We start from the raw sequence: 13,560 nt of genomic DNA, 5'->3' as shown, positions 1-13,560 counted from the left end.
GAAGTGAAACTTTTGTGGTATTCTAACAGATGAAAGACTTAACAGACAATCAATTTTTCAATGTATAATTACATCACACTGTAAATTTTTGCTATAAATTCTATGTTAGGATTGAGCCCTCCACTACCACCTGATGAAGCTAGTGTGCTTCCAATTAAACGTGTTAACCTGGTGTTGTGTGACTTTTAACTTTGTCCAACCTTGGCAACATCCTTGTAAATCTTTTCTGAATCTTTTCAAGTTTCACAACATCCTTCTTATAGGAGGGAGATCAGAATTGCACACAATATTCCAAAAGTGGCCTAATAAGCATCCTGTACAGCCACAATATGATATCCCAACTCAACATTGACCAATAAAGGAAAGCATACTGTAGGGGAGTACTGTACATGTTTATAACAAAATGTCCATGTCTGCTCACACAAAATGGCCAACGTACAGAATGAGGCAGTCTGCCTTAGAATTAAAACACAAGATGGCTGACAGGAGATAAATAAGACTAACAGTCTGTTCCAGCCTTTAATTAAAGAAAATGACAACAACTTTGAACAAAGTCACACCAAGGTTATAAGAACCCATTCCAAACAATACTGATAAGGGAAGACAGTGTAGCGCTGGAAAAGCGCAGCAATTCAGGCAGCATCCGAGGAGCAGAGGCTATGTTTTGGGCATAAGCCCTTCATCAGGAACCCGAAACGTCGATTCTCCTGCTCCTCGGATGCTGCCTGAACTGCTGCGCTTTTCCAGCACTACACTCTCGACTCTGATCTCCAGCATCTGCAGTCCTCACTTCCTCCTAGTACTGATAAGGGCATGTCTCTAAAGTGGACAAGCAACTAACCTTAGCCCTCACTGATAGAAAAATAATTGCCCCAGTGAATGAATGAACACCAGACACAGGATAAGCCCCGTCACCTCCTTAAGTCGCTACCAGAACAACAGATAAAGTTATTTTGTATTTATTTGAACTGAAATACTCTGCAATAGGTTTTATTTAGAAATTCTCGAGGGAATCGTAAGGATAGTTTTTAGCATATATAAAAAAAAGTATATATAAAACCAACGATTACAAAAAAAGGTTACATACAGCCCTTTAATCACAAACTACTAAGAATAGGAAAAGCTGTATTTTAACCTTACACTTTATAACTAACTTCCTAACAAAAATCAATATTACAAATCTTATAGCAACTAGTTAAAACTAACTGTCCTTTATATTTTTGCATGCATAATTAGGACTATAAGGAGAAAGTGAGGACTGCAGATGCTGGAGATCAGAGTCGAGAGTGTGGTGCTGGAAAAGCACAGCAGGTCAGGCAATATCCAAGCAGCAGGGGAATCGACGTTTCGGGCATAAGCCCTTCATCAGGAAGCATCAATTCTCTTGCTCCTCAGATGCTGCCTGACCTGTTGTGCTTTTCCATCACCACACTCTCCACAGTGGGTAATATAAGACTAATAACTGAATTTGATAAAGACACCGCATGAGATACAATAAATAATAGAATTCAAACTATCTCTACAGATAAAAGCAGCCTGAGAGGCCCAAAGGAGTATAGCAATAAACTTTGAAATGTGAATGAACAGGATGCATAGAAAGATCCCAAGGCATAAAGATTATAGCTTCTATTAAACACCATGAGAATATGAGGCTGGACATAGGAATGCTCATAATTGTTTAGGTGTTTGACTGGATTGGCGGGATGGATGAGGAGGGATGGGCTGTAAGCACGTTGTGTGTGATCATTATAACACAGAAATGTATAAAAATACTGCTTTTTACTGTACAAGTTAGAGTGTGTCATTGATCCATTTTCTGATCTGAGCCAAAGATGAAGTGAGCTTGTACATCGAGGTCAGATTCAGGGAAGATCCTTTAGCCCTCCCCCTGCTTTTACCAGTTTCAGCACAAATAAACTTCTACTTGCCTGAGTTCTGCCTGCTTCCTGAGTTTTCATTCCCTGTCAGGGGAAAACGCTCCTACACACACCAAACGCCTTCTTCACTATCCTATCTACCTGCGACTCCACTTTCAAGGAACTATGAACCTGTACTCCAAAGTCTCCTTGTTCAGCAGCACTCTACAGGACCTTACCACTAAGTGTACAAGTCCTGCCCTGATTTGTCTTTCCAAAATGCATCTTATTAATTACTTTACTCACCAGAATTAACTTCGCCTTCCCAATTCACCTCTCCCAATTAGGATCCTCTACCCTTCAAAAAACTCTAATGTACCAATGGGCACATACCTGTTAATGGCCATAATTCACAGAAGCAGAAGTGGGCTCATTGAGTCTGCTCTGCCATTTAATGAAGTCATGGCTGACCTGATAATTCCTGATGAAGGGCTTATGCTCGAAACGTCGAATTCTCTATTCCTGAGATGCTGCCTGGCCTGCTGTGCTTTGACCAGCAACACATTTGCAGCTGATAATCCTCAACTCCATTTTTATGCCTTTTCCCCCATAACCCTTGATTCCCTTAGTGATTAAAAATCTGTCTACCCAGTCATGATTATATATAATGACCCCACCCCAACAGCTCTACATGGGAAAGAATTCCACACATTCACAACTATCTGAGAGAAGAAATTCATTCTCATCTCTGTCTTAAATAAGGAACCCCCTTACTCTGAGTTTATGCTTTCTGTTCCTAGAACTCTCCCACTAGGGGAAACAACATTTTCACCTCTACCCTGTGAAGTTTCTCTAAAATTCTTGTATATTTCAATAAGGTCACTTCTCATTCTTCTATATTCCAATTATTACAGGCCCAATCTACTTAACCTTTCCTCATAAGACAGTCCCTCCATACCTGCAAATAGCTGGGTGAACCTTCTTTGCACTGTCTGCAATGCAGGGTATCGTTCCATAGATAAGCAAACCAAAACTATTCAGCATATTCCAGCTGTGGTCTGACTAATTCCTTATCTAGTTTTAGCAAAACTTCTCTATTTTTATAATCCATTCCCTCTGAAAGAAAGGCCAGCATTCCATTCGCCTTCCCAATTACCTGTTGAACTTGGATGTTAACTTTTTTTATAATTTGTGGACAAGGATAAATCCCTGTAGTTTTCTGTAGTCTGTCTCTCAGCTTTTCTATTCTTCCTTCCAAAATGCATAACCTCACATTTCTCCATACTACATTCCAACTTCAAGTTTTTGCCCACTCCCTTAATCTGTCTCTATCCCTCTATAGACTCCCTGTGTCACTTCACACTACCTGCCTTCGTACCTATTTCTGTGTCATATGTGAATTTGCCAACAGCATGTTCACTTCTATCATTAATTTACATTGTAAGCAATTGTGGCCTATGACTGATCCCTGTGGCATTCCACTAGATACAGTTTTCCATCCTGAAAATGCCCTCTTTATCTCAACATTCTGTCTTCTATCAATTAGACAATTTATTCATGTTAAATACTACTTCCAGAACCCAGTGGCACAGTGGCTTGTTGGTTAGCACTACTGCCTCACCGCGCCAGGGACTTGGATTTAGTTCCAGCCTCAGGTGACTGTCTGTGTGGAATTTGCACATTCTCCCAGTGTCTATGTGGGTTTCCTCCCACAGACTAAAGTTATGCAGCTTAGGTGAATTGGCCATGCTTAATAGTGTTCAGGGATATGTAGTTTAGGTAAAAGGAAAATGAAGGGTAATGGGTTTGGGTGGATTACTGTTTGGAGGTTTGGTGTCAACTTGTTGGGCCAAAGGGCCTGTTTCCACACTGTAGTTATTCTAGTTCTAAAAAAATGCTGGGCTCTTATCTTACTAAACTGCCTCTTGTGCGGTACCTTAATGAACACCTATCGGAAATTCAAATATATCTGTTCCTTCCTTTTTATCTATCTTGCTTGTTACATCCTCAAAAAGGCCTATTAAATGTGTCTGTCTGACATGAAGCAATGCTGACTCTGATAATGTATTTCTAAATGCTCAGCTCTGACAACTTTTGTAATACTCTAATGGTCTAGTAAGTCATAATTTCTTTTGAACACCTTCTCCATCCATGAAAAGTAATTTTAATAAGTTTGAAGAGGAATGTGTTTAGAAAAAAGAAAGGTCTTGCCGATTTGTTTTTAAAAATTAACATCTTTGTTCGTTTTTGTCTTTTGTGTCTTCACCTCATTTTCCAGTACAATTCTTTAAATATAAATTATATTTCTTATCCTTTACTTCCTTCTTTGTCATCTGTGAAGATTCTGTAATCTAATTGGCTGAGAAGGTTGCTTACATGTTCCCTGCTCTCAGATGCCCTGCAGAGAGTGTCAAATTCAAACTACCAATGGAAGACTGGAGATCTATACCTTCAAGTTCCTAAAAAATGAACGCCAAAAGATGTTGGCTGCTGATAGCAAAATACAAGTATACATTTGTTTGCATCAAGTTCTTCTATCGATTAGTCTAAACAATTAATAAATATTTGAAAAACTTACTACTGTTGCTAAGAATCTGGAATCATGTGAGAATGTAATCTCAGTAATAGCATCTCTGGCATATTGGAATGGTTCTGGCAACTCATCAGTCAGAGAAAGTGCATCAAGGATGTGTACACATCCATCAGTAAATCCAACTCCCAACAGTGAACCTACAGGAATAAGAAAGTGGGACTTTGCCAATGAAAAAGACAATAATGAAAATAATGAACAAAATTATTTTTTCCATCAAATCTTGATGTAGTTCCAAGGCATACATAAAAACAAATGGGGTGCAGTTTAAAACAGGATGTTAATTCACTACAAGTCCTTGTCACATTCCTAATGTGGATGAATTTCAAATCAAGATTCTCTAAGTGATATCTTATTAATACTAATGATAACCCCATTAAAAAGATGGCAATCTGAAAAAAATGGCAGTTCTGAATGAACATGAAACTCAACATCAAACTGCAGTCAAGTCATCACTAATTAGAAGCCTCAAAGAGAGGCAAGCAGATAGTTAGTGTGTAAAATAGAAAAATATCACACTGCTGCATTCAGAGTTACAGTTCTGAGGCTTGTTGATGGAGCACAGTGGAGGCAGCTTTACCCTTCCACTTGATACCTAAGCTCACAGCACTGATGCCTATGGGTGTCTGAAATGGACAGTACATAAATCATCATCAAAAACATTACATGTTTTAATATGCATAAAATAATATTTACATATTTTAAAATTGTTAATGCAATACCTGCTTTGTTATAAGTCACACATTGAATATAATTTCCTGTTTCAAAAAGCCTGCTGCAGATGGGTTCCTTCTTCTCATAGTTCCACACCTTTAGGAGTCCACAATAGCTTCCCATGCAGATGAAAGGTTGAGCAGGACTACATGCTATAGCGTGTAATGCTGCACCATGCTCCTGCAATAACATTTCAAGCTTGCACCCATCTCCAGTTACGTGAGCCACTGTTGCATCAACTGTCGCTACAACAAAGTTTCTACATTGAAATCAACACACAAAAAGCAGATAAGATTAAGAAAACATTTTTATAACTTTGGCAATCAGTTCTATTCTGCTTTTCAAATACTAATTAGTTGTGATACCTTGAAAAGAGACAAATAGGTTAGAAACATCAGTAAATTTTAATAAGGACATGTTTAGAATTATTTGTAATAGTCAGAAACAATATATCTATCACATATTTTATGTGACTAATCCTACATCATGAGGATAAAGTAGCAGCAACAGTGGAGCTGCCAAATATATCATTTCAAATTAAGTTGTTGGGTTAAAGATGGAGCAATATATATTTTCTTCAGCCACACAATCATCTTCTCTATTCTGTTCCTATACCCACCTAGCACATGAAATAGTCTCCTGCCTAGCTTCCCAGAATCTGCCTGCAGGATCTCATTCCTCTTTCTACATATCTATTCCCAAAATGTTGCAACATTCAAAGTCCTTTTCTTTTGCTTATTAGCTATCTTTTATTTTCAGCAAGAGCTAGACAGAATGAGGTAAGGCATTAAAAATTGAACAGCTTCCTTTCTGCTCATTTTTAATATTAATTCATACATCGTGGTTTAATGTTATAAGTAAAACAGTAAAAGTCCTACTTTAAAAGATGTGTAATTCAACTATTTGTGTTAACTTGATTAAATTAAGTCATTTTATTATATTTAAACAATACATTATTACATCTTAAAGCAGTTTCCCTACCCTTGTAAGTTTCATATTATGTTTTTTTATTAGGTTTCTTATACATTTAAAAATAATTATTCATCTATCCTCAGCACATGATGCAAATATTTTTAATTGATACTAACTTGTATTAAAATGATGTTTATTTCTGTATGAAAATAAGGAAAAATAATTTATAATAAACTATTACAGCTTGAGAACATCTTGAAACTATCACTGATTTACAGAAGAAAAGACCCACATTTACAATGCTTTTCACAAACATTCCAAAGGAGTTAACAGCCAATTAGGCACTTTTGAAATCTAGTGAACGTTTAAAAAGCAGCAGCTGCAAATGTGTCGCTGGTTAAAGCACAGCAGGCCAGGCAGCATCTCAGGAATAGAGAATTCGACGTTTTGAGCATAAGCCCTTCATCAGGAATAAGAGAGAGAGAGCCAAGGAGGCTAAGATAAAAGGTAGGGAGGAGGGACTAGGGGGAGGGGCGATGGAGGTGGGATAGGTGGAAGGAGGTCAAGGTGAGGGTGATAGGCCGGAGTGGGGTGGGGGCGGAGAGGTCAGGAAGAGGATTGCAGATTAGGAGGGCGGTGCTGAGTTAGAGGAAACCGACTGAGACAAGGTGGGGGGAGGGCGGCGGATGATACGTTGTATGCGGAGGTTGGTGGGGTGGTAGGTGAGAACCAGTGGGGTCCTCCCTCCCCTTCCTAGACCTTTCCATTTCTATCTCGGGCGACCGACTCAACACAGACATCTATTATAAACCGACTGACTCCCACAGCTACCTGGACTACACCTCCTCCCACCCTGCCCCCTGTAAAAACGCCATCCCATATTCCCAATTCCTTCGTCTCCGCCGCATCTGCTCCCAGGAGGACCAATTCCAACACCGCACAGCCCAGATGGCCTCCTTCTTCAAGGACCGCAGATTCCCCCCAGACGTGATCGACGATGCCCTCCACCGCATCTCCTCCACTTCCCACTCCTCCGCCCTTGAGCCCCGCTCCTCCAACCACCACCAAGACAGAACCCCACTGGTTCTCACCTACCACCCCACCAACCTCCGCATACAACGTATCATCCGCCGTCATTTCCGCCACCTCCAAACGGACCCCACCACCAAGGATATATTTCCCTCCCCTCCCCTATCAGCGTTCCGCAAGGACCACTCCCTTCGTGACTCCCTCGTCAGATCCACACCCCCCACCAACCCAACCTCCACCCCCGGCACCTTCCCCTGCAACCGCAGGAAATGTAAAACTTGCGCCCACACCTCCACACTCACTTCCCTCCAAGGCCCCAAGGGATCCTTCCATATCCGCCACAAGTTCATCTGTACCTCCACACACATTATCTATTGCATCCGCTGCACCCGATGTGGCCTCCTCTATATTGGGGAGACGGGCCGCTTACTTGCGGAACGCTTCAGAGAACACCTCCGGGCCGCCCGAACCAACCAACCCAATCACCCCGTGGCTCAACACTTTAACTCTCCCTCCCACTCCACCGAGGACATGCAGGTCCTTGGATTCCTCCACCGGCAGAACACAACTACACGACGGCTGGAGGAGGAGCGCCTCATCTTCCGCCTGGGAACCCTCCAACCACAAGGTATGAATTCAGATTTCTCCAGTTTCCTCATCTCCCCTCCCCCCACCTTGTCTCAGTCGGTTTCCTCTAACTCAGCACCGCCCTCCTAATCTGCAATCCTCTTCCTGACCTCTCCGCCCCCACCCCACTCCGGCCTATCACCCTCACCTTGACCTCCTTCCACCTATCCCACCTCCATCGCCCCTCCCCCTAGTCCCTCCTCCCTACCTTTTATCTTAGCCTCCTTGGCTCTCTCTCTCTTATTCCTGATGAAGGGCTTATGCTCGAAACGTCGAATTCTCTATTCCTGAGATGCTGCCTGGCCTGCTGTGCTTTAACCAGCAACACATTTGCAGCTGTGATCTCCAGCATCTGCAGACCTCATTTTTTACTCAAAGTTTAAAAAGCAGCAGTCAATTTGTATAGTGCAAGTGCCCACAAATAGCAGTGAAATAATCATCACTATTTTTGTGATTTTCTTTGAGGAATAGCTTTTTGGTTGGGATGCCAGGCATTTTTTTAAAGTGTGCCAAAGCATTTCTGATGTCCACCTAAGAGGGTAGATAAGGCATTGGTTTAATATCTTATCTGAAAGACAGTCCCTCTATCAAAGGTGCTGCAAAAGTTTACCTTTGTATCTAATCCTAACTAATCTAATCCTGGTTTCCCGTACTCTGCCCACACAATTTCATTTCCTTAATGAAACAATTATTTTGTTTTATAAAAATGATTTATGAAATAAGTCAAAGGAACAAATGCAAGATAGACCAAGTATGTGTAAGGCCTTTGGTTTGAATTATTTCCACAATTATTAGTATTTGTTAGGGAGACTGATAAGACAGGCATGACATTAGTAAAGTTGTCATAGTCCGACTGGACCATATAGTTGGTCTCTCTCATTAGGTAGACCAGCAGTGGTTTAGCCTGAGGATCACCAGACCTCAGGTTAGGGGAGAGATTGAGAAGGACAGTCCTTCAATGACAACCTCAGTAATTTAACCTCAGTGATTGTTGGTGCATCACAAACTAGCCATCCAGCCAAATGAGCTAACCAATAGGGCAGGGCTTGTTGCAAGGTTTCAATATGTCACTCAAAACAGTTCCAGAGTCATTGAAAAATTGTTCCAGAGTCAGTCAGTGGAGTTTGAAGATAGATAGATATAGAGGCACACTCTATGCAGAAGGAAAATGGCTAAGCCGAGATGGCTCAGTTAATTGTCGAATGCAGTCAGAGAGCAGGAAGAAGTTCGAGGAGTCAGCAGATGCATAAATGATAGTGTAACTGAGGCTCAGTAAAATGATTAGAGTAGTTGGATAGTCCTATGTAATTCCTGAGTCAAGGAAAGTCTCAGAAAAATCAGTATGCCATTGTTACTTCTGTGCAGCTGTGAGCTCCTCGATTAAAATCTGGCCTGATATTTCTATTTTCAAGTAATAGTGGAACTCAAGCTATTGATAAACAATAAATAGGCCTCATAAATCCAGTAGGAAATTCAGAAGAAACTTCCCTAGCCAGTAATTGATTAGAATGCAGAAATATAAATGATTTGGATGCGAGCATAAGAGGTATAGTTAGTAAGTTTGCAGATTACACCAAAATTGGAGGTGTAGTGAACAGTGAAGAAGGTTACCTCAGATTACAACAGGATCTTGATCAGATGGGCCAATAGGCTGAGAAGTGGCAGATGGAGTATAATTCAGATAAATGAGAGGTGCTGCATTTTGGGAAAGCAAATTTTAGCAGGATTTATACACTTAATGGTAAGGTCCTAGGAGTGTTGCTGAACAAAGAGACCTTGGAATGCAGGTTCATAGCTCCTTGAAAGTGGAGTCGCAGATAGATAGAATAGTGAAGAAGGCATTTGGCATGCTTTCCTTTATTGGTCAGAGTATTGAGTACAGGAGTTGGGAGGTCATGTTGCGGCTGTACAGGACATTGGTTAGGCCACTGTTGGAATATTGCGTGCAATTCTGATCTCCTTCCTATTGGAAAAATTTTGTGAAACTTGAAAGGGTTCAGAAAAGATTTACAAGGATGTGGCCAGTGTTGGAGGATTTGAGTTATCGGGAGCTATAGCTATAGCCTGAACAGGCTGTTTTCCCTGGAGTGTCTGAGGCTGAGGGATAACCTTATAGAGGTTTACAAAATTATGAGGGCATGGATAGGATAAAGACACAAAGTCTTTTCCCGAGGGTCGGGGAGTCCAGAACAAGAGGGGTTTAGGGTGAGAGGTGAAAGATATAAAAGAGACCTAAGGGGCAATTTTTTTCACACAGAGGGTGGTATGGGTATGGAATGAGCTGCCAGAGGAAGTGGTGGAGGCTGGTACAATTGCAACATTTAAGGAGGCATTTGGATGGGTATATGAATAAGAAGGGTTTGGAGGAATGTGGGCTGGGTGCTGGCAGGTGGGACTAGATTGGGTTGGGATATCTGGTCGGCATGGACGGATTGGACCGAAAGGTCTGTTTCCATGCTGTACATCTCTATGACTATGCCTCTATAAGCTCTTGCAGAGAATCATCACAGAGATGACAAATCAAATGGCCTCCTTTTGTGCTGTAATCATGCTGTGATTCTATGATTAAGATTAGTCGAGGCAAATAGCATTGCTACATTTAAGAGGTAGATTAGATTAGATTAGATTAGATTACATACAGTGTGGAAACAGGCCCAACAAGTCCACACCGACCCGCCGAAGCGCAACCCACCCATACCCCTATATTTACCCCTTACCTAACACTACGGGCAATTTAGCGTGGCCAGTTCACCTGACCCGCACATCTTTGGACTGTGGGAGGAAACCGGAGCACCCGGAGGAAACCCACGCAGACACGGGGAGAACGTGCAAACTCCACACAGTCAGTTGCCTGAGGCGGGAAATGAACCCGGGTCTCTGGCGCTGTGAGGCAGCAGTGCTAACCACTGTGCCACCGTGCCGCCAGGTAGCGGCATGAATATGAAAGATGACGCTAGCTGAAGTAGGGTGGCAGATGCCTGAGCAGCATTAACACAGGTATGACCTATTGGGTTCACTGGCCTGATTGAAGAGCTTATGTTCGAAACATCAACTCTCCTGCTCCTCGGATGCTGCCTGACCTGCTGTGCTTTTCCAGCACCACTCTCTTCGACTCTGATCTCCAGCATCTGCAGTTCTCACTTTCTCCATCTTGTGCCTATGGCTGTACTACCCAAAGAGGGTCAGAAGTCCCATGACACAACATGGTCACCTGTATACAACAGGTGAGGGGGCAACAGTCTGAAAGCTTGTGATTTCAAATAAACCTGGTGTTGGACTATAACTTGGTGTTGTGTAAGTTCTGACCTTGTCCACTCCGGGCATGTCCATATCAATACTATCTGAAAACATACAATCACATCTAATCGTGGAAGCACGGGCAGATTCAGGCCCATTAAGGCTCCTGGGGTACAGTGGTACTGTCCCTCCTTCTGAGCCAGGAGACCTGGGTTCAGATCCCACCTGCTCTAGAGATGTGCAACATATCTGAACAGGTTGATTTAAAATCTATGTACATTTGTAACATATGATTTATTGTCAGTATGCCTTACCAGTTCTTGTTTAAGACCACCACTGACAGAAACAGTGATAGAGGAGCAACTGTCTGAGCTCAGAGATGAAAAATAAGAATTGCCATTTGGATAAGATTCCAGAAAGTGACTACTTCTGATAAAAGTGAAACCACCTTCAAGAGAGGAGGTTAGGGGTGATATTGCTGGAAAAAGAAGCAAAAAAAAATTGAGCTCTCCAAAGGCAAGAAAATGTGAAAGGTTCATCCCAAATACCTATAAAGCCTCACGTTGAATTAATATGTTTTGTACAAAAGAGATAGTGCATATACTTAAGGATTTGCTACATTTTTAACACAACCAGGATATTTCAAGTATTACTGCTTGACCATATGAAATGAATAGCAATATTTAGATAAAATAAGAACATCATTAACCTGACAATAAATTGCTCAGCACTGATGGTCGACTGTGATGGGTAAGAGGTTTTCTCATTGGCTTTGGTAGCTGATTGGCTGGAGAAGGAAATGGAACTGATGGCTCCCAGGTTGAAGTTACTATACCAGTTAAGTAAGCAAAGCTGTTCATCATAGAACTTGATGCAACCTTTGACATCACAAGTCACTATATACCTGTAATGAACAGCAAAAAATGCAGTCAGCATCATACAAATATAAACAATTTAATGTTTTTGCTGATAGATTTGACTTAAATAATATTTTAACACTATTGGATTAAAATAATTTCCCCAAAAACAGACAGAAAAAACACATGCTTACATCTGTACACAATTAATTACCTTAACCTAGAACAGGTTGTTAGCCTGAAGCATGTCCTACAGCTTGAGGTGCAAGTGTTTAACTGACGAGGAATCTTTCCAGCTGTTCTCAACACCCATTTGCAGGTTCTATGAGGCCAAATCATAAATGGTCTTCATGAAATGTGGCTTGAATCCTGAGTTTCTTTGTCTCAGAGACAAAGATGCTGCCACTGAGCCTCATTTAAGCATCATTGCTATCACAAAAATAATAAGATGGACATGTAGATGCAAACTTCATGTCTTTAATTTCCCATTCTAAAATGAAAATTACAAATACCTTCCTAGTTATTAAAGCCACCACTCAGCTCCTTCCAAAAGCTGCAGCACTTTTAAAAAGACATTGGTGGAAGATGCCAATGACACTACTCCCTTATCAGAGTCAAGATGTAGAGGGACTCCTAGCACTTGAGATCAGAGCAGAGATCACCATAAATGACCAACTTATAGAAATATAGAGAAGTGTGTTTTTTTAACACCACAGAAGAACATCAGGCAGAATCTTCACAGCCCTGTAAGCTGCATGGCTGTGCAATTGTTTTGAAGTTCCAAGCGCACAGCACTCACTCTGAGTGACGTGGGAATTCATGAACCAGTTAGGAAAATAGGGTGAGACCAGAGAAATTAGATTCTTGATGTCCAGAGAAGAAGGTCTGATTCTTCAAACAGACTTTGAATAATAAGACAGAAGTCTCCCTAGGGAGCAGTGAGCAGTTGACTGCACTATTTGCACACATTAGCTTGCCATTACTACCTAACCTCATCTCATTGATATGCAGTTTGTGTTCTGAGTCAGAGGGAAACTAGATGGTGACAATTCCCAATATAAAACTCAGACCTAGTGACAAGTATTCCTGATGAAGGGCTTTTGCCCAAAAAGTTGATTCTCCTGCTTCTGGGATGCTGCCTGACCTGCTGTGCTTTTCCAGCACCACACTCTCGACTGGTGACAAGTATCCCCTGTAAGCTGCATGGCTGTGCAACTGCTCTGAAGTTCCAAGCACACAGCACGCACTCTGAGTGCCATGCTGATGTAGTGATATCCAATTCTGGAAGTCACAGCCACAAAAGAAAAATTAGGGGAAACTTAGCCAGCAAATCCACTTGCTTTTCCAGGCCTCCATCTTGGACAGCAATCCCCAACATCTTGTGGCACTCTCCACGTAACCACCCATTGTCCCCTTCACAGAGATTGGCTTTGGACCCATATCAACCTCTCTACACCTTGGTATATCTCCAAAGCACTCACAATGTGGTTCTGCACAATAATGCTGAGCTTTGGAGCGCACTAATGCTACATTACTGCCATTTCATGGATTTAACAAGGATGCATCTCAGAGCTCCTTGTTTACTTCTTAATGCACACTCACTCTGCATCTATTTGTATCTCTGCCTTACTTGACCTTTTTCCATTTTGCAAACTCCAACAAAGTTTAAAGGCTCATAGTACTCTGTGTCTGTGCTAAAAGGCAAGCCATGATAAAAGTAGTTTGTCATGGTTGTCAG

The 13,560-nt window shown here is 41.6% G+C and overlaps 1 protein-coding gene across 1 annotated transcript in view; it reads right to left on the bottom strand.

Moving 5' to 3' along the window:
* Positions 1 to 13,560, bottom strand: part of cfap251 (cilia and flagella associated protein 251) — an 83,774-nt gene that overhangs the window by 33,502 nt on the left and 36,712 nt on the right. Inside the window, exons 11-13 of the mRNA XM_060844143.1 lie at positions 11,675 to 11,869; positions 5,169 to 5,419; positions 4,435 to 4,586 (exon numbers count right to left, since the gene is read on the bottom strand). Of these exons, the coding sequence (XP_060700126.1) occupies positions 4,435 to 4,586; positions 5,169 to 5,419; positions 11,675 to 11,869 (598 nt within the window). The remainder of the gene's footprint in view (positions 1 to 4,434; positions 4,587 to 5,168; positions 5,420 to 11,674; positions 11,870 to 13,560) is intronic.

Source organism: Hemiscyllium ocellatum, chromosome 24 (assembly GCF_020745735.1).
Source record: "Hemiscyllium ocellatum isolate sHemOce1 chromosome 24, sHemOce1.pat.X.cur, whole genome shotgun sequence".
NCBI classification, from domain to species: domain Eukaryota; kingdom Metazoa; phylum Chordata; class Chondrichthyes; order Orectolobiformes; family Hemiscylliidae; genus Hemiscyllium; species Hemiscyllium ocellatum.
The sequence above is the reverse complement of the archived record's forward strand: the minus strand, read 5'-3'. Positions and strand labels throughout refer to the sequence as shown.